Source organism: Humulus lupulus, chromosome 4, assembly GCF_963169125.1.
Source record: "Humulus lupulus chromosome 4, drHumLupu1.1, whole genome shotgun sequence".
In the NCBI taxonomy this organism is placed as follows: domain Eukaryota; kingdom Viridiplantae; phylum Streptophyta; class Magnoliopsida; order Rosales; family Cannabaceae; genus Humulus; species Humulus lupulus.
Window position 1 is genome coordinate 16,406,269 of NC_084796.1, and position 25,733 is coordinate 16,432,001.

Below are 25,733 nucleotides of genomic sequence, written 5' to 3' on the forward strand. Positions count from 1 at the left end.
TCTCGGCCTACACCGTTCCTGGCTCTTGCCAATCATTCACCTAATAACATACATAGTGTAACAAGCAAGTACAGAATTCTAGCATAATCAGTTAAAGGGCTACACCCCGCAGTTCTAACATGTTGGGCTCGGCCCTGCATATCAATTCTATTCAAACACAATGGGTTCAGCCCTGCACACAAGCTCTTTGGGAACAAGGGTTTTCTTACCTGAGTTCCAAGCTTTCTGAGCACCGATGCCCCGAGCACAGTCCTCTAACTTGAGCCTAGCCAAAACCCTAGTCACAACACATTAACAATATCCATCCATCAAGTTCTAATCCAATAAATAACTTCGAGCCATAACCCTAACCTTCGGGACCTTGAATTATGTCAATCCGGGTGATAAAATCCATCCCGAGTCTTACCCATTGAGTTCCCAAGCCTAAATACCCTTAAAAACTCAAACTGGCACTAAGGGCCGCAGCCCCACCCCCAAGAGCTGCGGCTAGCCTCAAAACAGAGGCCAGCACACCCCTGCAACACACACGGGCCGCGGCGCGCACACCAAGCGCCGCAGCGCACATGAGCTTCTCGGCCACCCTCGGCCGCGCGCGTACACGGGCCGCGGCGCTCCCATCCTAGGGCCGCGGCCCTCATCACCGAACCCAGATTTTCTCACCATTTTTCTACACCTTTCCTCAAGCCAATTCATCTTAAACTCATCTATCAAACCCAGATAATTAACACATATATTCCAGCTCAATAACAACTCAATAACAACATCAAAACCCATCAAAATCTGCTCCAAAACCCAACTAAAATACACAAACACAGATCAAGCTTAACTAACATGCATACTCTAACAAACCAGCAACAATTCTCAACATAATCCCCATAATTAGAGCTTACCTTGCTGAACTCAATCCCTGGGGTTGATCCTCAATCCTTAAGCTTCAAGCTCTTAAGATATCTTAGCTGAAATCCTTCTAGTTTCTAGCCAATTCCTCCAAGTTTTCCTTTGAGTTTCCCTTTGAGTTTGCCTTAGAGAGTAGAGAAGAGAAGAAGATAAGAGCAATCTCAGTTATGAAAGATTGTATATGTCGGTTTCCCCAAAGTTCTAAGTAATTCCTCCTTTTTGTTTTATTCAGCTTAAGTCTATGTGGTTACCTCAAGGCTCGGGGTACCAAAACGTTCCCGAGGGCAAAATAGTAAATTTCCCCAATATTCCCGCCTAGACATTCTATCCTCAAATATATCTCCAAATATTTATTTTCATGTCCCGATAACCCCATAATACATCTAGTACCCAAATCACCCCTTGACTCGCCCCGAGTCCGAATCTCAACCCTGTTGTGACTTTCTGACTAACCGCTCACCAGGACTGCTCGGACCGTGCTGCACAGACATATCACATATATATAACATTTATCACATTTATACCCCTAATATCCAGACGGGATCCACATGCACATTTAACTCAACTAAACATGCATCATAATCATATATCCACATAAATCCACGTATAAGCATATTAAATCATTTATTGCCCTCCAGGCACACTAATCAAGGCCCTAAGCCCGATTAGCAAATTCGGGTCGTTACAACTATCCCCTCCTTACAGAAATTTCATCCTCGAAATTACCTGAACAACTCGGGGTACCGCTCCCTCATCTCTGACTCAAGTTCCCACGTCGCCTCCTCAACCTTGTTGTTTCTCCACAGCACTTTCACAAAGGCGATGGTCTTCTTCCTCAAGACTTTATCTTTTCGATCAAGAATCTGAACCGGTTTCTCCTCATAGGACAAATCCTAATCAAGCTCCAGATTCACAAAAATTAGAACATGCGTTGAATCGGACATATACTTCCGGGGCATGGATACATGGAAAACATCATGAACCCCTGATAAAGCTGGAGGCATTGCTAGTCTGTAAGCTACCTCTCCAACTCGTTCCCAAATCTCGAAGGGGCCAACAAACCTAGGGCTCAACTTGCCCCGAACACCAAACCACACCCCTCATGGGTGAAACCCTAAGGAACACATGATCACCAACCTGAAACTCCACGCTCCTGCGTTCCAGGTTTGAATAAATTTTCTATCGACTCTGGGAGGCGAGCATATGCGCTCTAATCTTCTCAACTGCCTCATTGGTCCTCTGGACCCAGATACCTCCTCTCACCTGTCTCATTCCAGTGAATAGGTGATCTACACTACCTTCCATAAAGCATCTCGTACAGAGCCACACCAATGGTCGCCTGATAACTGTTGTTGTACGAGAACTCGATCAAAGGGAGATACTTACTCCACGATCCCCCAAAATCAAGCACATGACTCGCATCAGATCCTCCAATATCTGGATCGTCCTCTCAGACTGCCCATCCGTCTGAGGATGATAAGCGGTGCTAAACCGTTACTGCGTGCCCATAGCCTTCTGCAGACTCTCCCAAAACTTGGAAGTGAAGGTGGGGTCTCTGTCCGACACTATCGACCTCGGAGCCCCATGAAGTCGAACAATCTCCTTCACATACAACTCGGCATACTGCTCCACAGTATAAGTTGTCCTAACAGGCAAAAAGTGGGCGGACTTGGTATACCTATCCATAATCACCCACACTGAGTCATGTTGACCCACAATTCTTGGTAAGCCAACTACGAAGTCCATAGTAATATCTTCCCACTTCCATTCTGGAATCCCCAAAGGCTGCAACAACCCCGCTGGCCTCTGGTGCTCAGCCTTAACCTGCTGACAAGTTAAGCACTTAGACACATAATCCACCACATCCCTCTTCATGCCCGACCACTAATACAGAGCTTTCAAGTCTTGGTACATCTTCGTCGTACCCGGGTGCAAAGAATAGGGAGTGGTATGTGATTCATCCAAGATCTCTCGCCGGATACCAGAATCCATCGGAACACAGATCTGACCCTTGTACTTTAGTAACCCCATCTCCGAAATGGAAAAGTCCTTTGTCGCTCTGACTAAGGCGCTCTCCCTATGACCTCGCAAATGAGAATCTTTCCCCTGTGCTTCCTTGATCCTCTCAAGGAGTGTAGACTGAAGAGTGATGTTAGCCAACTGACCAACCTCCAACTCTATACCTGCTCTGGTCATCTCCTCAGCTAACTTATCAGATATCTGCCTCGAGCTAAACAGCTGTCCTGGGCCCTTCCGACTCAATGCATCAGCCACTACATTAGCCTTCCCAGGATGGTATAGGATATCACAATCATAATCCTTAACCAACTCTAGCCACAGCTTCTGGCGCATATTCAAGTCCTTCTGTGTAAAGAAATACTTCAGGCTCTTATGGTCGGTGTATATCTCGCACTTCTCACCATAGAGATAATGCCTCCAAATCTTAAGTGCAAACACCACCGCTGCCAACTCCAGGTCATGCGTAGGATATCTCTGCTCATATTCCTTCAACTGTCTCAATGCATAGGTTATCACCATGCCAGCTTGCATCAACACGCACCCCAAACCCTGCCTAGATGCATCACAGTAGAACACAAACTTTTCATTCTCTGTCGGCAAGCTTAACACTGGCGCAGTAATCAGTCGCCGCTTCAGTTCCTTAAAACTTTTTTCACATCTATCCATCCAGACATACCTTGTCTTATTCTTTGTCAGTTTTGTCAATGGCGTAGCTATTCTGGAGAACCCCTCAACAAACCGCCGATAATACCATGGTAAACTTAGAAAGATTCTCACTTCAGGAACACTGCTCGGTCTAGGCCAATCTCTGACCACCTCAATCTTACTTGGGTCAACCAAAATCCCCTCCTTAGTGATGATATGGCCCATAAATGTAACTTATGGCAACCAAAACTCACACTAACTGAACTTAGCATAAAACTTATGCTCCCTCAACCGTTGTAGAACCAACCGCAGATGTTGCTCATGCTCTGCTTCTGACTAGGAGTACACTAGGATGTCATCGATGAATACGATCACAAACTTGTCCAGATAATCCTTGAAAACCCTATTCATCATGTCCATGAAGGCTACTGGGGCATTGGTTAATCCAAAGGACATAAGAAGGAATTCATAATGTCCATACCTCGTTCGGAAAGCGGTCTTTGGTATGTCCTCCTCTTTAATACTTAGCTGATGGTAACCTGATCAGAGATCTATCTTGGAAAACACTGTTCTCCCCTGTAGCTGATCAAATAAATCGTCGATCCTAGGCAGTGGATACTTGTTCTTAATGGTTAACTTGTTTAGCTCCCTGTAATCAATACACATCCTAAGGGACCCATCCTTCTTCTTAACGAACAACACTGGAGCACCCCATGGCGAGAAACTCAGTCTGATAAACCCCAAATCAAGTAACTCCTGCAACTGAATCTTCAACTCCTTCAACTTTGCCGGAGCCATTCTATAAGGTGTCCTAGATACTGGCTCCGCTCCTGGTACCAACTCTATAATGAAGTCAATCTCTCGCTGCGGCGGCAACCCCGGCAGATCCACTGAAAACAAATCCAGAAACTCACACACCAATCTAGTCTCACCCGGTCCAACCAACACCAACTTAGAGGTATCCACAACGCTCGCTAGGAATCCTATGCTACCTTCTTGCATCAGGTCCCTAGCCCTTAAGGCTGCAATCATTGGTACACGCGGTCCATTAACTGACCCCACAAATACAAAGGCTACCTCCCCTTCTGGTTCAAAAGTCACCATTTTGCGCCTGCAGTCAATCGTTGCCCCATACTTGGATAGCCAATCCATTCCCAAAATCATGTCAAAATCATCCATCTCTAACTCAATCAGATCAACAGACAGCTCCCTACCATCTACCTCTACATGCAATGCTCTAATCCACTTCCTAGAGACTACCAATTCTCCTGTTGGCAACAAAGTCTGAAATCCCCTAGTATACACACCACTAGGTCTACAAAGCTGATCTATCACCCTAGCAGATACAAATGAGTGGGTAGCCCCTGAATCAAACAATGTAGTATACAAAGAACCAGCACAAGAGATCTAACCTATCACAACTGAGGGGCTAGCCTCCGCCTCAGTCTGTGTCAAAGTGAATACCCTGGCAAGAGCAAGACTGTCACTTTGCTTCTGCTCCTCCTTCTTAACTTGAGGGCAATCCCTCTTCAGATGACTAGCACTCCCACAAACAAAGCAGGCCCTGATCCTGCACTCACCCTGGTGTCGACGCCTGCACCGAGGACACATAGGAAAACACCTCTAGTTATCACTGCCACTCTGACGGCCAGTAGAAACACCCCGTGCCCTCCTATCTAAGCTGGGAGGAACAAAGGAATCTGGGGCCTTCCTCTTCTGCTCACTAGAACCACCACAACTGAACCCAACAAAAGGAGGCACTGTCCTCCTGGCATCGCGCCTAACAGCGCTATCCTTCCAAATCTGATCCTCATCCCTCTCAGCAGTAAGGGCCTTGTCCACAGCTTGACCATAGGTAGTAGTCTCTGGATCCAAGGTAATATTCACATCACGGGTGATCATCACATTCAACCCCCGCACAAACCTATCCCTCCTGGCTGCATCTGTCGGCACTAGATCTGGCGCAAACTTCGCCAATCTATCAAACTTTATTGCATACTCTGTCACTGTCGATCGATTCTGAGTCAGGTTGATAAACTCATCAACCTTTGCAGCTCGCACTGCCACACTGTAGTACTTCTCATTAAACAAGTTTTTGAATTCCTCTCAGGTCATAACCGATACATCCCTTCTCTGAACCACCACGTCCCACCAGATGCGGGCATCCTCTCTGAACATGTAGCTAGCACAGGCTACCCTCTCGTTCCCCTGAACTCTCATAAAATCCAGAATTGAGGCAATCATATTCATCCACTGCTCTGCCCGCAGTGGGTCTGATCCACCCTCAAAGGTGGGAGGATGCTGCTTCCTGAACCTCTCATACAAAGGTTCCCACTTATTCTCCATAGCAGACTGCACTGGCACTGGCGCTGGAACCTGCTGCACTGGCAGCCCAGTAACCTGAGGCGGGGTCTGTTGCCTCAACTGTCGTAACTCTTCCTCTGTTCGCTGCAGTCTCGCTTCCATCTCAGCAAACATCTCTTGCCAATTCTGTGGGGCAGGTGGAGGGTCCTGACCCTGGTTGTCGTCCTCGGCCTTACTGCCACGGAGTCTAGCTGATTGTCGAGGCATCTCAACAAATATGCCTGCAACCAACAATGCAGCTCATCAGGCATGATAAAAACATCCAAAAACCACCTCCCAAACACACCAGTCATCCACAATAATATCTCATATAACATATAACACACAACGGGCCATGCCCTAGCATCATGCATATGTTAACTCATTCACCATGCTCTATATAAAATAAGCAGGCATACAGGGCATTCAAACACATTTTCAGACATATTAGCCAATCTTACCAACCAACCCTGAGTTAAGCCTGTCACTGACTGCGTGTGTACATGTTCGGTCAATCTCCAGAACCAATAACCTTGGCTCGCTCTGATACCAAGTTGTAACGCCCTACTTATTTAGAGTTGTTACAGGTGATTTGAAAACGTGCTTACAACTCGCTAATCGAGGTTTTAAGTCAAACGGTGTAATTAAGCCATAAATAGAGTAAAAATTTAGAATTAACTCCATAACATTGAAAATCATAAAAGTTTGACACCTGGGATCCCAAAAAACAGTTTAGAAATGTTTACAACATAAAAATAGAACCAAGTCAGCTAAACGACAAAATCTAAGTTCATTTACAAGAATCTCCCAAAATCCTCTAGCTGTGGCTGCCAGGCTGGCCAAACATGTACACGCCGCCTCACGCCTGCTGTACTCATGGTTGGTTGACCTTCTCTTTACCCTTACCTGCACCATAGAGCATCTGTGAGTCGAAGCCCAGCAAGAAAACCCACAAACAGAAAACATATGCAACACATATATCAAGCATATAGACAGGCCACCAATGGGCTAAACACATACGGCCTAGCCATCCCAGGCATTTACCAGGCCCTGGGTTCGCGGACCACGCCGTGAGGATATCCCAGGTATCCTTTTAGGGACTCGCCCTGGCAACTCGCATTCCACGTGCTCAACGCTGCTCCCGACCCGTTGCCGTTCTCGGCCTTGCACTCAACGTGCCCAACGCCGTTCCCGACCCTTCGTCATTCTCAGCCTACACCGTTCCCAGCTCTATCTGATCATTCACATAATAACATACATAGTATAACAAGCAAGTATAGAATTCTAGCATAATCAGTTAAAGGGCTACGCCCCGCAGTTCTAACATATTGGGCTCGGCCCTGCATATCAATTCTATTCAAACACAATGGGCTCAGCCCTGCACACAAGCTCTATGGGAACAAGGATTTTCTTACCTGAGGTCCGAGCTTTCTGAGCACCGATGCCCCGAGCAAAGTCCTCTAACTTGAGCCTCGCTGGAACCCTAGTCACAACACATTAACAATATCCATCCATCAAGTTCTAATCCAATAAATAACTTCGAGCCATAACCCTAACCTCTGGGACCTTGAATTCTATCAATCCGGGTGATAAAATCCATCACGAGCCTTACCCATTAAGTTCCCAAGCCTAAATACCCTTAAAAACTCAAACTGGCACTAAGGGTCGCGACCCCACCCCCAAGAGCCGCGGCTAGCCTCAAAACAGAGGCTACCACACCCCTGCAACACACACGGGCCGCGGCGCGCATGAGCTTCTCGGCCACCCTCGGCCGCGCGAAAGATTGTATATGTCGGTTTCCCCAAAGTATTAAGTAATTCCTCCTTTTTGTTTTATTTAGCTTAAGTCGATGTGGTTACCTCAAGGCTCGGGGTACCAAAACGTTCCCGAGGGCAAAATAGTAAATTTCTTCAATATTCCCGCCTAGACATTCTATCCTCAAATATATCTCCAAATATTTATTTTCATGTCCCGATAACCCCATAATACATCTAGTACCTAAATCACCCCTCGACTCGCCCCGAGTCCGAATCTCAACCTTGTTGTGACTTTCTGACTAACCGCTCACCAGGACTGTCTCGGACTGTGCTGCACAGACATTTCACATATATATCACATTTATACCCCTAATATCCAGACGGGGTCCACATGTGCATTTAACTCAACTAAACATGCATCATAATCATATATCCACATAAATCCACGTATAAATATATTAAATCATTTATTGCCCTCCAAGCACACTAATCAAGGCCCTAAGCCCGATTAGCAAATTCGGGTCGTTACAAGTGCGAGACTTGATAATAAAGTCTTTTAAATAAAAATGTGAATCTAAAGACATAAACATGTTAGGTTTGAAAGATTTTGGTTATAAACGAATAATTTTCATTAAAATAAACGTTTGTTACACGGGATCCCAAATCAGGGTTTAAATGGCATAATTACAGAACTTCCAAATATTATAAATAATCAAGCCACTCTAATGGCAAAATACAAATTTTAGGTTTTTGTCCCTGTACAATCCTTCGACCGTGGTGGCCGAGCAGCTGACAATGTGCACCTCACCCCTAAAGCTCTCCAACCCATGGTCAATTCGTCTTACCCTTGCCTTTACCTGCACCACGTAGCACCCGTGAGCCGAGACCCAACAAGAAAACTATAACATCATAGCACAATCAATATCGATAACCAAATAGTTCACAGAGCATAACCAAATGATTTACAAGACATTAATCAATTATCCAGCAAGCCAATGCATTCACTAAATCAAGGACAACAGTCAATCACCAATGATCTAGTTTCCAGATATTCAGCATACCATATACATCAAATTAACAACAGTACACATGTCAAGCAACAACTAGGGTTGGCGCCCTTAGGCCGCACCTCTATTTAATCCACTGTCTTTGGCTCACTTAGGCCAAGCCCAGTGTTCACCCCACTGACTCCGGCCCACTTAAACCGAGCTCAGTGATTATTAAGCTGTCCTCAACTACCAATGGCTGAGCCGCGCCCTGTGCGCAAGTATTGATTTCAACATTATTATGTCGTTTATCACATGTCCCCATGGCATAATACCACCCATGACATTCAAACAGTTATAGGGAGCTCTTAGTCCCAACGTATTCACATGGTTTATCACAATCATATAACAGAGCATACAAATATAGGGAACACTTAGTCCCATCCTACCACATAAACGGGTGCAGTTTTCTTACCTTCAATTCCAAGTGCTTTGATTAGGTAAGACAACCCCCGAGCACGAGCCTACCCCGAGCCCAAGTGTACACCTAGTCACAACCATGAGAAAGGATTCCATCAATAATTGTATAAAGGTTTCCAGATAGAGTTCCATCCTCCGGGACATCGAATTCCACCAAACACGGTAGTGGGATAGATCCCGAGCACCCTAGGTTAGGTTCCCGCGCTTAAAATCTCCAAAAGGCCAAAAATGCCCTTAAAGGTCACAGCCAAGCTCCCTATGCCGTGGCATGCCCCCAACCAGAGGCCCAGCCTCGCCCAAAAATTGATAGGGGCCGCAGCTTAATACTCCCCATGCCGCAACCCGCCCTTCTTCCTCAGCACCAATCAGCTTTGAAGGGCCGCGGCACACCAAGAACTGAGCCGCGGCCCGACCCCTTCGAACCCAGAAAATCCACCATTTTTAACTCTTAAACCTCACTCAAACCCATCCAAATTCATCCCAATGATACAACCCAATTATCACAACATTCTAACATGTTTTCTGCAACATAACCCAGCAAAAACCTAGTCTAGAAACTCATCAAAGTAACATTTTAATCTCTGAAACCCATTAGCTCAAGAATACAAAAACCAGCCAGGAAATCACAGAATTCAAACACTAAACCATAAATTGGAACTTACCTTCACTGAAGAACCAATTCTCCAAGAGATTGCTGAGCTATCTCCCAAATCTTTATCTTGTCATGTCCTATGCCGTGGCACCTTAGCTGTACTCCAGCATTAATCATTGTGACCATTCCCTCAAAGGATTATTGTAACGCCCTAAACTCTAGGGACCATTACGGTGTGCCTTATAAACAGTGCTAAACTCGCTAATCGAGTCATTTGGCCAAAATCGTGTAACTAAGTATGATTAGCGGTTTAGGGATTAAAAATTTTGGTTAAGATATAACGTTTCATTAGAACATTTATTATATACATTGGGATCCCAAAAATATAATTTAAAGGTCTATTACAAGAAAATATTTACAACCTGCCGATCTAAGCAGCAAAACAAGGTGTAACCCTAGTTCCTCTCCTTCAAACCTCGGTCGTGGCTGTCGAGCAGCTGCATATGTACACATCGTCACCTAAGCTCTCCAACTCAAGGATGGTCCAGCTTTCTTTTGCCTTTACCTGCACCACATAGCACCAGTGAGCTGAAGCCCAACAAGAAAACTCAATATGCTCATGAACAGTCATATCATGTTATCAAATTATATCTGGCATGCCTAGCAAACATAACTCTATTCAAGCATGCAAGTAAATTCAAATAATGATGGGGAACCTAGGATAAGAAATCTTGCCCTCCTGATTGGATGACTATCAAGTCAATCCTAATCAGATGAGTGATTTAACACTTGAGGTTCTGGTAAACCATACTAAGTGACCGACAAGAAAGTCACTACGAGGCTTAATACCCAATGCCATGCAAATGATGATCAGAATGATCATACAGAGCTTATAGCCCTGAACAAATGAATGAATATCATTTTGAGGTTCTGTTAAACCATAATGAGTGACTGACAAGCAAGTGACTATGGGGTTCAGCACCCCTAGCCGTGTGATGGAACAGTCACCTGGGCTTTCCTGCAATGGCTCTAAACAGATGAGTGACTGATGGGTAAGTCACTAGCTTAAACAGATAAGTGACTGATGGGTAAGTCACACAAGCACTTTTAGTTTTCATCGAACTTGAGGTCGGACCGACATTAATGCACTTATTGAGTCATCTAATGCAGATGTCGATTAGATCTAATCTTTTATCGAATCTGCGTTCATGACGCTTATGCCGTTTCTGGCTCTTAGGTCAATAACACGTGACCAATGCCAAATCTGAATAGTCAAGGCCATGCATAAGTAAGCAATGCTACCAAACATATATCATATGTCAAATATCCAAATACAGGACATTCAACATGCTTACTTTACAGTTGCCAACACAATTAGGATCATGCATAAACACAAAGGCTCAGGCTTTGAACAATCTCATATTCAATATTCATAGCATGCCCTAATCAAATGTTTATCGTGCATCACATTTAAACATCCAACATGCATCAAGAATAACCATGCATGTCACATATGGGGTGTAGTTTTCTTACCTCTGGTTCGAGCAAGAATTAGAACAAGAACGACCCTTGAGAACGATCGACCCTTTTAATCCTTTAGTGGTCACCTAGTCATAACCAAATACACTCTTAGATTAATGAAAATCAACAAAAATAGGGTCTTGATCTAAACCCCACTCTTGGGACCCCGAAATGTACCCACACGGTGAGTAGATTTGATCCTGGGCCTTAAAGATTGAAACCCCGCGCCAAAAACCCTTAAAAACACTCAAAACGGGGTTCTAAAGAAACAGGGTAGCACTGTAGCGCTACCCTCCTAGCGCCCTAGCGCTCTTCACATAAACCAGCGCACTTCACAGAACCAAAATTGCCCAACACCTCTTTAGGTAGCGCTGTAGCACTTCCTTCAACCAGAAAATGCCCAGCAACCTCTTCCTTCGATTCCACCATTTCTAACCCAAACCAAAAGCTTCTAAACATCAAATTAAGTCCCAAATGAACCCAAAAACCATCCCCACACGTCCTAGGCACCATAACTGTAACGCCCTGGTTGCCCCAGAACAGTTACGGTGAACGGTGGATTGGAAATTTGACTCGCTACTCAAGTCCTTTGGTCAAAAACGTGCTCTAAGTGTAATTAACAGGTTAAGGTGTAAAACCAATAAAAAGGAAATGGAGATTTTCATTACAAACTGCTCTGCAGAGCTAAACAAAACGTTTACAAGTTGTTCTTAGTACAAATGGTCACTACTGTTTCAAATTTACAATCCCGCCGACCTAAGCGGCAAAAATAGGGTAAACCCCCTAGTTCCTCTGAGAACTCCTTGGCCGTGGTGGTCAAGCGGCCGCATATGTACACATCACCACCTAAGCTCTCCACTCAAGGCTAGGTGAGATTTTCTTTTCCTTTACCTGCACCACATAGCACCCATGAGCCAAAGCCCAGCAAGAAAATATAACACTATTCAATAACATTATCAAATGATTATCATTATAATCACACTGAGCATAAAGCTTTCAAACAAGTGAGTGAACGTCACACGAGGTCCTAATAAACCCTACTGAGTGACTGGCAAGCAAGTCACTAAATCAAATGGAAGAGTGGCTGCTAGGTAAGCCACTAGCCTTCAACAGGTTCTGGTAAACCATACTGAGTGACTTTCAAGCATGCCACTGTTTCAAGTGGGAGAGTGGCTGCTAGGTAAGCCACTAGCCTCCAAGCGCTTATTTCATTCATTGACCCTCGGGGTCGATCTGGCATTAATGCTCTTTGAGTCATTCTGTAACGACCCAAATTCGCTAATAAGGCTTAAGGGCCTTGATTAGCGTGCCAGGAGGGCATGATGGGATTTATGGGTGATTTTATGAGTTAAATGCATGGTTATGATTTAAAGCATGTTATATGACTAATTGAACATTCGAGATGCATGACTACGTGGTTAGTATGCATGTTAGGTGAAATAAATATGCATGTGGACCCCGTTTGCATGATAGGGGTAAACTGGTAATTTTAGCCCGCTAAGGGCATATATGTGATAATTGTATTATGTGAATTGTACCACGTGAGTGTGGTGTTATTATTGTGATGCACGTGCCGAGACGGTCCTAGAGAGCTAGTTTACTCAAGAGTCACAACGAGATTTTTATACCCGGCTCGGGAGGAGCCTAGGGGCACCTTGGGAATTCTATGTTTAAGTTGAGGTTTAGCGGGTAATGGTTATTGGTGATTGAGTAATCTGGGTAACCATTAGTTACTGCTGAGAGTAACAAGTTTAGGTGAAAGAAATGGTAGAAATGAAATAGAAGTAAAAAGACTTAAGTGCCCTTGAGGTTTAGTTAGGAAAGGATAGGCAAGGAGGGGTAAAATGGTCATTTGGATGGGAATTTGATATATGGCAGCTGGGTTATATGGGGTACACGGTTTAGGCTTGGTGATATTTTGGTTTTGTTAAAAAAATTAGAAGAGAAGAAAAGAAAAGCTAGAAGAAGAAGAAGAAGAAGAGGGGAAGGAGCTGATTTTTGGAGACTTGGAGATGGATTCAAGGAAGCAAAGGGTGGATTCTCCACTTAAAGGTAAGGATCCTAGGCAATTTTAAGAGTTTTATCTGTTGTGGTTTAAGATTTTTGAGGTATGGTTTAGGTTTTTCAATCTTGGGTTTGTGTTTTTGGCCTATGGGTTTAAGTTGCTGAAGTTGAAATCTATTGGGTGGATTTGTGAGTGTGATTGTGTTTTGAGCTTGAAACTAGTGCTTATGGGTTGTTAGATGGTCCATTTGAAGTTTTAAATTTATTTTGGGGTTTGGGTATTGGTTTGGTATGATTTGGGAAGGTTTTAGCTCGGTGAAAACGCAAGAGAAAACCCAGAAATCTGGGTTCGCGTATGAGCGCCGCGGCCCTGTTCTTGGGCGCCGCGGCGCGAGGTTGCATCAGGAGGAGGCCAAGTCGCTGGGCGCCGCGGCCCTTGAGGGGAGTTCCGCGGCCCTAGGCCATTTTGGCAGGCAAAAATTCTGGTTTTTAGGGCTTTTTCCCGGGGACTCGGGGGATGGTTCCAATGTATCGTTTTAAGGAATTAGAGGTTCCGAGAGTGCGGGATTGGTCCCAGGAAGTGGTTTTGGATTGGTTAGTATTAAAAGTGTTATATGTGTATTGTGACTAGGATTTCGAGGAGGCTCGTGCTAGAGGACCGTGCTTGTGGCCTTGGTGCATCGGAAAGCTATTGGATGGAAAGGTAAGAAAACTATAACACTCGTAGGATGGGGCATGGGCCCATAGTGTGATTGCGGGGCACGGCCCTATATTGACTGTTGCATGATGAGATGTTTGCCAGGCACGGCCCTATATTGCATTACATGTTAGGGTGCAGATTTAAATGAATTGTTATTTGTTTGAATGTTGTTTGATTTATGCTATATATGATTATAGTGAAATGAACGGCTATGGCCGAGGGCGGCAAGGCCGAGAACGGCAGCGGGGCCGGAAGTAACACTTAGCACATGGGATGCTTATAGTCAGGGTAGGACCCAGGGGATACATGTGATATCCCTACGGTGAGGACCGAGACCCCAGGCTTTGGTAAGGCTTCTGGGGCGGCATGGCCGTGTTTGCTTAGTCTAACGGTTGACTTGTTTATCTGTGGATTATCTGATTTGATAAACTGTATAAATTGCATATGTTATGTTCTGCATGAGTTTTCTTGCTGGGCTTCGGCTCGCGGGTGCTCTGTGTTGCAGGTAAGGGCAATGACTGAGCCAACCAACCATGAGTACGGAGAGCGTGAAGCGACGCGTACATGTTTGGCCTGCCCGACTGCTTTGGTTGGGGGTTTATTCGAAAATGGCTGTAATAATCTATGATTTTTATAACTGATCAATTGTAAACTCATTTCAAGATGTAAATAGTTTTCAAACCTTATTTTGGGATCCCAAGTGTTTAATACTAGAAGTTTTTAATGAAACGTCGCATTTTCAAAGATTACAGCCCTAACTTTTAATTAGTCACACTTTTGTTTCAAAACCTCGGTTAGCGAGTTCATTGCACACTGTTTTGTCTTAAAACTCACTTAGTAACGGCTCTAAGGAAGTAGGGCGTTACACATTCAATGCTGGTAGTCGATTAGATCTAATCTTGTTGGCTTGTGTTAACACGCTAAGGCCGTCCTGACTAATGAGTCAGCTCAATGTGACCAGTGTCCAATACCACTGCCGAACCTGACTAATAAGTCACAGCTTCACAGTTGATACTAGCACCTTTGCCAAATCTAACTAATGAGTCAGTACCATGCACAAGTGAGCAACATATGCTAAACATTCTATATTCAGTCCAAGTCCATATTTACACAACTAGCATGCCTCATGAATATCCATGCATGTCACACTTGGGGTGCAGTTTTCTTACCTCTGGTTCGAGCTAGAATGAATAAAAGAACAACCCTGAGAACGATCAACCTTTTGGTCCTTTAGCGGTTACCTGATCATAACCAAATATGGGATTCCATCAATAAAATGAATAATAAAATGCTCCCAAACCAAAACCTAACCTCCGGGACATCAAACACTACTCAACTAGGTAGTAGGTTCAACCCCGAGGCCTTAGGCTTGAATCCCCATGCTAGAAACACTATTTTGGCCTAAAATGCCCTAAGGGTCGCGGCCCTCGTCAGCTGCGCCGCGGCGTGCCCTCAAACAGAGAGGGCCTCCCCTGCCAGACGCCAAGGGCCGCGGTGCTCCACAGCCGCGCCGTGGCGCCCAGCCCAGACCAGCAACACGACAGCACGCAAACCCAATTTTTCCCTTGTATTTTCCCTCTCGAACCAGCTCCAAACCTCCTCCAAACACACAATTGAACCCCTAAACATCACCCATAACTTCCCCTCATCAAAACCCAACCTAAACATCACTTAAAACCTCCTCAAATCCACACTTCCATCAAGAAATCAAAAGCTGAAAACTTAAAACGAAAACAGGGTATAACCAGAAACTCAAGACTAAAACTCACCTCAATCCAACTTTGAACCTTCCTCAATAGCTAAACTAGGTCCACTAACTCAGCCCTTTGATCTCCTAGCTTAATTCCACACTTTGAGCTCAAGAACACCAAAGAAGAAAGTGGAGGAAATGAACGTACGGGAAGGAAGAAGAATGCCCTGTTTTTGTTTTGTTTCTGTACGGTTTCTACAGCCATCCAAAGCCAACTTAAAGGTCATACAAATCCACCCAAATGACCAAAATACCCTTAAGTCACTTAAAGCCTCTAAAACCACTTCAAGGGTAAAATTGGTACTTTCCACTTACACCGTTAATCATAATTAACGCTTCCCAACTCCCGCTAATCTCAATATTCTCAAACACCAATAATTCACATCCCGTTACCCTTTAATGCCCGGTAACACTCTAATCATTAAAACACCCCGAGACTCACCCCGAGCCCCGAGCTTAAGCCTGTTATGACCAAACCGATAATTAACACACCATGATCCTCTCATGCCAAATGGCTCGAACAAATCCCACATCATAATGTGGTCTCAAAATATATCACCAACATGCATCCAAATAAACAATTTACCCTCAACGGGCCAAATTACCATCACACCCCTGTAATTAAAAATATGGACTCACATGCATGCATTTCACATCACATTATAATATAATCAACATATACATGCATTTTATCAATTAATAACACAATATAGCAAGTATGGCCCTCCCGGCCTACTATTCATGCCGTTAAACACATCGGGGAAATTCGGGGCATTACAACAACCCCAAGAACCCTAGCCAAAACTCCAATCAATTCCCAACTTTCCAACTCAAAAACCAGCTGAAACCCAACTAGGAAAACATAGAAAAAACAAGAGCTCTAATGGATAAAAACTCACCTCAATCTCAGCAACATACCCTCTTCAATGGTGGAGCATAACCCTAGCTTATCACAGCTTGGTTCCTCAAAAAGAGCTCGAAAATTCGAAGAGAAATGGGGGAGAAATGATGTACAGGAGAAGGTGATTTTGGTGCTCTGTTTTGAGAAGGTTTCTACAGCTTTCTAAGCTTAAATGGCTGAAACAAATCCTTTAGGGTGAAAAGACCTAAATGCCCTCAAGTCTAAAATAAACCTTAACATCCACCAAGGGCACAATCGTCCTTTCGCACCTATTTCGTTAATTATAATTAACGCCCTCCAATTCCCTCTATTCTCAAACACCAATAATCCATATCTCGTTACCCTTTAACTCCCGGCAACGCTCTAATCATTAAAATCACCCCGAGACTCACCCCGAGCCCCGAACTTAATCCCGTTATGACCAAACCGAACAATTTTTTTCATGATTGCCTCATGCCGAAAGGCTCGAACAAATACACATATAATGTGGTACCATTCATAACTCACTCACATGCACGAAAATACACAATCACGCCCTCAACGGGCCAAATTACCAAAATGCCCTTATAATTAAAATAAACCCATATGCACACGTTTATCATCATATAATAATACAATTCACATAAACATGCATATAATCACTTAATATTGTAATAAATCAATTATGGCCCTCCCGACCTCCTAATCCAGGTCCTAAACCTTATTAGGGATTTTGGGGCATTACAATTATACCTTCCTGGATATCTCAAATATCCACACATTCAATGCATACTCTCTTAATTAACAGTTAAGTCTTCAGATTTCCATCCCATCTGCAATCAACCAATAATTCCAGGTTCCCACTCTATTCTCTTCATTCTCTAGTTCTTTCCACAGCTTGGAAGACTATATGGTTTCAACTCAGCATTACCAATGCTCTGCCCCATTACTAGTTCACCTGAACCAAGTTACATTAACTCATTCAGCTGAGTTATAACTTTCCCTGTCCAATCACTTTACTCATAATCTAATGTGGTCCACTCCTATGATCCACCACTATAACACTTTACTTTCCAATATCCGAGCATATTAAATTCTATCACCCGCTTAAACCTCCCAGTACCACATACCTTAGGAGGTGGAACAACATCCACTTAGAATTTTCATCTCCACACCAAACTCCCATCGGACCACTCATCCGACCCTTGAACCTTAACTCATATTATATTCATAGGGTTCTTCCCTATCTCCACAAAACCATCACTTTGGATTTTATTGTCGAAAGGGATACATAACTGTTCATCACCACACACCGATGTTATTCCAACCTTAATCAATACCTTGTTCGTTCCACTGTAGCCCGTGGTGTTCTGTTCAAGTGACACACACACCTCCCAAATAAGAGATCCACCTCCATAAAAATCCTCTCCTCGTACAGTCGAGGATTTCTAACATCAACCATCCATCCCTTACATTTCACTAAATCTTGCTCTCAAGGTTATCCTTCCTACAAATGACCAAACGCTCAAATACCTTACGCTATGCATACACTGCCAACTTAACGTTCCATGTATATCAGCCATGTTCTCATTCTTTTACCTCCCACGAGGCTCGATCCATCCTCTCGTCAGTCTGAGCCTGGGCGTGCCCCAACCTGTGATGTACCCCTCACAGTATCATATCTTTATCAAGAATTAGGTCATTCATGCTACCCTTCTGTATTCAACCCTAACATGCATATTATCACATCACCATGTGCTAATCAATTCTCACTCTGTCTTCTAAACTTCTAATTTGACACTATCCATTCAGTCTAACTTCAAGTTTTACTGTCCTTCTGATCTCTGGTGTAGCAGCCTGTGAAGATACTTACGTAGTAGATGACGCATTTACCGATCTCGTTGTGATCCATATCCTTCAGATGCTCTTCAGTGGCTTCTCTGTGGCTTCAGGTCAAATCTCTTCATACTTGTCCCCTCTCTTCTTGTAGCACTATCTTGAATACCCCTAGAGAGATCGAAACTGACAATTCCTGGAGCCTTACCTGTGACCCTGCTTCCTTAGTATCAACATCATCATCGTAGTAGTCGATCGCATTTCACTTTTAACGGGAGAGTAGTCCACATACCGCCAATAACCCTGAAGGAGACTTGTCCATATTGTTCCTATATCTTCTGCTTGTAGAGCTTACCTGTGTTGCTGACGCTTGAATCAATTAAGAACCTTTGTTACCAATTCATCACACCCTACTTGGTACAAGTAGTAATTCCTGTATGTATCTTTCCTTGATCCTCACCTGGTATAACCAGATCGTAGATCAATTCCAAAAGACATTGTCATGTCTTGTAACTGGGCATTAAACTCTTCATCCTTAGCAGACGATGCCAACAATTCTCACAATATGATGCTCTGTCTGATCCACCCCGAGGTCAAACTTCTTCGACTGCTTAGTAGTTCTTTCTGTCAAACCATTACCATCTTCTACAATGTCCCTGATACCAAACCTATATGTAGCCCAGTCCTGAAACGTACCCAATCTTTCCCTGTATACCCATCTGAATCCCTACTGGTCAACTTAGTTTCCATTCAGTCTAATTAAAGTACTCCAAATGTTATCCCCTACAATCCATGGTTGTCTCTTAACAATTTAACTCTTACTACAAACCTCTTTATTACTTGTATTCCAATTCCTCTTCCAGAAGTTTCTAATTCTTCCTCAACAAATACTAATATCTCCAGTCCCTCATATATTACCCTTGAGGCATATTCTCTATGTCTGAACCTTTCCTGGAAAATACCCAACACCGAACTCTTCTAGCTCGCTATATAACCAAAAACGCAAACTAATCAGTCAACTGATCATCTCCAAGGAACTAGCCTTGGGCTTCGCCACTTGAGGAATATCAATTTTGGCTGAAGTAGAAACGACAAGAGATATTGCGTTTTCATCGAGTACATTCGACAGGCGATATATCGGCACAAGGGTATTTATGGAAATTGTTATGGAATTTCGTAGGTTTTGTTTTGGGGAAAATAAAAAGAAGATTTGGAGAGAGAGGGAAGACAGTTCTGACGGCATGAGAAAAAGAAACAGAGAAGAATTCATTTTTTTTTATTTTCATTTCTTTATGCTTTTGAATTTTAGATTAGATGATGATGTTTAATATTATGAACTAAATTCTTATTTAGAGTATTTTAATGTAGTCACTGGATATTCTATTCATCTTTAATGCAATTTCTATGATTCTTTGAATTTATGTTTATCTATTGTTCTTGTAATTGATTGGCCATATTTTGCATGATTATTGATTTTAATTCAATATCTGAAAAGTGAGAATTGGAATAGCTTTAGGCAATAGACATAGATTTCAATTTAGAATGAAAGTATCAAATTGGTTTGTGTAGCAATTAGGTTTTTATTCTTAATGCGGTTTATGTGTAGAATTTATCACATATATGTAGAGAATTCACAGGTAAACTGAATATTTTATATCTTGAGAAAGAATAGAATTGTCAATAGTAAACCTGTTATAATCATAGGTTAAAGAATCATATTAGTAGTATTATTGTTTGAATAGAATTGAAGGTTGATGAAATTAGAATGCTCTAATATTTCTCTTATATTAAATTTCATTAATTAAACTTTGCTTTTCTAGTTATTGTTAGTTGTTAATTTGTCATTCGATTTTCATTAGTCAAATAGAAATAAAAGTTTGCTATTGGTAATTAGTGGATCAATTCCCTGACGGAACGATACTGTACTTCCATTACTATTACTTGTTTATTCGATTGCGTATACTTGCGCAGCAGAAAAATCGCAACAAGTTTTTGGCGCAGATGCCGGGGAATTGATATTCGATTAATATCAAAATAGTAAATTTTTATTCTAATTTGGCTGTTTTTATTTATTTGTACTAATCTAAGTTGTCGCACTTTGCTATTTTAGGTGAATCTTTTGTATGCAATGTGAAGGGTCTACAAACCTTTTGCCTATTAATCCTAAAATTGAAAGATCCTGCAGACAGAACAGAAAGAATAAGAGGTTAGAAGCATCAATGGCTGCCAACCAAAGAGACGGGGCTAACAACAATAATGGTCAAAATCACATCACTCAGGACCAAAATGTGCGAGCATTAAGAGATTATGTGTTCCCTGCTGTCACAGGAATGCACTCGTGCATTAGACCGCCGACTGTTACTGCCAATAACTTTGAGATTAAGCCGGCGATGATACAAATGGTTCATAATTCTGTCCAGTTTGGTGGTCTCCCCAATGAGGATCCTAACTTGCACATAGTGAACTTCCTTGAGCTATGTGCAACGTTCAAGTTTAATGGGGTAAGCGATGATGCAATAAAATTGAGACTGTTCCCTTTCTCACTAAGGGACAGGGCAAAAAGTTGGCTTATTTCTCTACAGGCCAACTCAATCAATACATGGGAGGATCTAGCTCAGAAGTTTCTCTCCAAGTTCTTTCCTCTTGCAAAAGTTGCCAAGTTAAGGGGGGAAATCAATAACTTCTATCAGAATGAGGGAGAGTCATTGTACGATGCTTGGGAAAGATTCAAAGACCTACTTAGGAAATGCCCTCATCACGGTATTGAGAAGTGGATGTTAGTCCATAATTTTTATAATGGGTTGTGCGGTACTACTCGCACTATCATAGATGCACCAGCAGGTGGGGCTTTCATGAGTAAAGGGGCTGATGAGGCCTATGAATTATTAGAAGAGATGGCTATGAACAATTATTAGTGGCTTGCCGAACGAGACACCTCACAGAGAAAAGTAGTTGGGGTACATGAATTAGATGTTATCACTGCTTTAACTGCTCAGGTTGCTTCATTGACAAAGAAGTTGCAACAAAACAAGATATCAGCTCAAGCCCAGGCTATACAGATGCAATCAGGGCGTGAATTATGTGGAGGGCCTCATTTGTATGAACAGTGTACAGTGGCCAACATGTATGGTAGTATGCGAGTTGATCAGGCTCAAGTACAGGCAGTTGGTAATTTTCAGAGGCCATATCAAAACCCGTTCTCCAACACTTACAATCCTGGGTGGAGAAATCACCCAAATTTCTCATGGAGAAACAATCAAGGTCAACAGTCACAGTTTCAAGGGCCATACCAGCAGAACATGTCACAACAGCCTATGAATCAAGCCTCATCGTCACACCAGCCTAGGCCACAAGATCAACTAGAAAAGCCTAATGATTTGCAAGCAGCTTTGTTGACTCTCACTAATACTCAGACTCAATTCAAGATTGAGACCAGATCCTCTATTCAAAACCTTGAGACACAAGTGGGTCAGTTGGTCAACATGCTTAATAACAGACCGCAAGGGAATTTGCCTAGTAATACTGTAGTAAATCCTAAGGAGAACTATCAAGCAATTTCCTTGAGGAGTGGTAAGTAAGTGGAGCAGCCCAGTTTACAACAGTCAGAAGTTCAGAATGAAGAGTTGGGTGAGAAATCTGATACAAATGAAAAAGGGGTTACTAAAGACCACAAGAGATCAAAAAAGAGTCCTCCAATTGTTGTTGACCAGCCAATTCATGTTCCATATCCTCAGAGGCTTAGAAAAACTACACTAGATAAACAATTTTCTAAGTTTCTAGAGGTATTCAAAAGGTTGCACATCATTATCCCTTTTGCTTAGGCCTTAGAGCAGATGCCCAGCAATGTAAAATTCATGAAGGAGATTCTATCCAAGAAGAGGAAGATGGAGGATTATGAGATGGTGGTGCTCACTGAAGAGTGTAGTGCAATATTGCAGAGGAAGTTGCCCCAAAAGTTGAGAGATCCGGGGAGCTTTACTATACCTTGTACAATATGGAAGTTTGAGTGTAATTTGGGGGAGAGTATAAATCTGATGCCTTTGTCTGTATTCAGAAGACTTGGTTTGGGGGAGGCTAGTCCTACTACAGTCACATTACAGCTAGCCGATCGTTCAGTTAAACATCCCAAGGGAATTATAGAGGATGTTCTTGTTAAAGTGGAAAAATTCATTTTTCCAGCAGACTTCATAGTATTGGATATGGAAGAAGATGAAAATGTTCCAATCATTCTGGGAAGACCATTTTTAGCTACTAGGCATGCTCTAATTGATGTGCAGAAATGTGAACTGAAACTTCAAGTTCCAATTTGAAGAAATGGTATTCAATGCGTTTAAGGCTTTAAAGTTTGCAAATGTAAATGACAACTGTTTCAGAGTTGACATGGTAGAGAAAGCAGTGGCAGAAATTGACCTCACAGAGGATTCACTTCAGAAAAGTTTGACGACCGATAATATAGATGTTGAGTTAGACAAAGAGGTCAAGAGTGTGTACAGTGGATGAATTCTAAAGGGCCAATTTATAATTGAAAATATGAAGAATTGGGTCAGGGACCTAAAAGACCATTACCATCAGTTCAGAAACCTCCAGAGTTAGAATTGAAATCATTGTCAGCACATCTTCAATATGCTTTTTTGGGTGAGAAGGAGACTTTACCAGTCATTGTGTCTTCCTCTCTTTCTATTTAGGAGACAGAAAAATTGTTAAGGGTATTGAGAACCCATAAGTTGGCAATTGGATGGACGTTGGGAGATATTCAGGGAATAAGTCCATCCATAGTTATGCACAAGATCTTGATGGAAGATGATAAGAAGCCCTCCATTGAAGCACAACGTCAATTGAATCCAGCAATGAAAGAGGAAGTAAGGAAGGAGATCCTGAAGTGGTTAAATGCTGGGGTGATCTATCCCATTTCAAATAGTAGTTGGGTAAGTCCAGTTCAGGTAGTCCCTAAGAAAGGAGGGATTACAGTGGTAAAGAATGACAATAATGAACTTATCCCAACGCGTCCAGTAACTGGTTGGAGGATTTGAATTGATTATCGTAAACTGAACAAAGCAACCAGAAAAGATCACTTTCCACTGCCTTTCATTGATCAGATGTTAGATAGGTTGGCTGGACACCAATATTATTGCTTTCTGGATGGCTATTCAGGGTACCATCAATATAGCCATTGCTCATGAGGATCAAGAGAAGATGACTTTCACTTGTCCATATGGTAAATTTGCATTCCGTCGTATGCCTTTTGGTCAGTGCAATGCTCCAGCCACTTTCCAAAGGTGTATGATGGCTATTTTTTTTTATATGGTGGAACGAAGCATTGAGATCTTTATGGATGGTTTTTCTGTTATGGGGTCTTCTTTTGACGATTGTTTATTGAATTTGGAGGCTCTGTTGAGAAGATGAGAAGAGGCTAATTTAGTTCTGAATTGGGAAAAATGCCATTTCATGGTAAATGAAGGCATAGTACTTGGGCACAAGGTGTCTAAGAATGGTATTGAGGTTGACAGGGCTAAAATTGCCACTATTGTGAACTTTCCACCTCCAGTTTTAGTGAAAGGGGTGAGAAGTTTCCTTGGTCATGCGGGGTTCTACATAAGATTTATAAAAGAATTCTCCAAGATTGCTAAGCCACTCTTGGCATTGTTGATGAATGGGGTGCCATTTGAGTTCGATGAGAAGTTTCTTGAAGCTTTCAGGATACTAAAGCAGAAATTGGTGTCAGCACCTATAGTAATTTCACCAAATTGGGAGCTGCCATTTGAGTTAATGTGTGATGCAAGTGATTTTGTAGCGGGTGCAGTTCTGGGGTAGCGTGTTAACAAAGTATTTCAGACTATTCATTACGCTAGCCGAACACTCAATGGTGCTCAATTGAATTATACCACCATTGAGAAAGAACTTCTTGCCATTGTATATGCATTCGATAAATTCAAGCCTTATCTGATTGGATACAAGGTTATTGTGTATACGGACCATTCAGCAACCAAGCATCTTATTGCTAAGAAAGATGCTAAACCTAGACTTATTCGTTGGGTGCTTCTTTTACAAGAGTTTGATATGGAGGTTCGGGACAAGAAGAGTGCAGAGAATTTGGTAGCGAATCACTTATCAAGACTTGAGTAGGGGGATGAGTCAAAACTTGCTGCAGGGGAGATTAATGAGAGTTTCCCAGATGAAAAATTATTTGCAGTGGAAGATGAGTTGGTGCCATGGCTTGCCGATTATGTGAATTATCTGGTAGCCAACGTAGTGCCACCGAAAATTGCAGGGCAGAGATTGAAAAAGTTTTATCATGATGTGAAGCATTATTACTGGGATGATCCTTTCTTATTCAAACAATGTTCGGATTTGATTGTCAGAAGGTGTGTGCTAGAAAGAGAAATGAAGGACATCTTGTTTCATTTCCATGCATCACCTACTGTTGGACATTTTGGGGGAGCAAGGATTGCTGCAAAGGTCCTTGAATGTGGATTTTATTGGCCTACTCTATATAAAGACAGCTATGACTATGTTAAACTTTGTGAACGTTGTCAAAGGGTAGGTAATATCTCAAGACGTCATGAAATGCCTCTCACTAACATATTGGAGGTTGAATTATTTGACGTTTGGGGTATTGACTTTATGGGACCCTACCCACCGTCGTTTGGTAATTTGTATATCTTGTTGGCGGTGGATTATGTAAGTAAGTGGGTTGAAGCAGTAGCTACTTCAACTAATGATGCTAAGGTGGTAGTCAAGTTTCTAAAAAAGAACATTTTCTCTCGTTTTGGCACACCTCGAGTGATTATAAGTGATGAAGGGACTCATTTTGCCAATAAGATTTTTGATTACTTAATGGAGAAGTATGGAATTAAACACAAGATGGCATTTGGATATCATCCACAGTCGAATGGGCAAGCGAAAGTGTCAAATCATGAGATTAAGCTGATTTTAGAGAAGACGGTGCAAGTTAATAGAAAGGATTGGTCTAATAAGCTTGATGATGCGTTATGGGCTTATCAGACAGCTTTTAAAATGCCAATTGGTACGTCTCTGTACCGTCTTGTATATGGTAAAGCTTGTCACTTGCCATTTGAACTGGAGCATAGGGCGCATAGGGCGCAGTGGGCATTAAAAAAGTTGAATTTCGATCCGGTAGCTTCAAAAGCATTAAGGCTAGCTCAACTGAATGGGCTAGATGAACTGCGTCATGATTCCTATGAGAATGCAAGAATCTACAAGGAGAAGACAAAGAAATGGCATGACAACAATATTGTCAATCGGACTTTTCAGGTGGGCGATAAGGTGTTGTTATTTAATTCCTGGCTCAAGTTATTTCTAGGA

The 25,733-nt window shown here is 42.6% G+C and overlaps 2 protein-coding genes across 2 annotated transcripts; both read left to right on the forward strand.

The window, feature by feature from the left end:
- The first annotated feature begins 20,629 nt into the window (after positions 1-20,629).
- On the forward strand, positions 20,630-21,988 carry LOC133831937 (uncharacterized). The gene is made up of 2 exons (XM_062262340.1): positions 20,630-21,307; positions 21,407-21,988. The coding sequence occupies exons 1-2, from the start codon at positions 20,630-20,632 to the stop codon at positions 21,986-21,988; spliced, it is 1,260 nt and encodes a 419-aa protein (XP_062118324.1).
- Positions 21,989-22,264: 276 nt separating this feature from the next.
- LOC133831938 (uncharacterized) lies at positions 22,265-22,720 on the forward strand. Its single transcript, XM_062262341.1, has one exon. It carries the CDS (start codon positions 22,265-22,267, stop codon positions 22,718-22,720), a length of 456 nt encoding a protein of 151 aa, XP_062118325.1.
- The last annotated feature ends 3,013 nt before the right edge of the window (positions 22,721-25,733 follow it).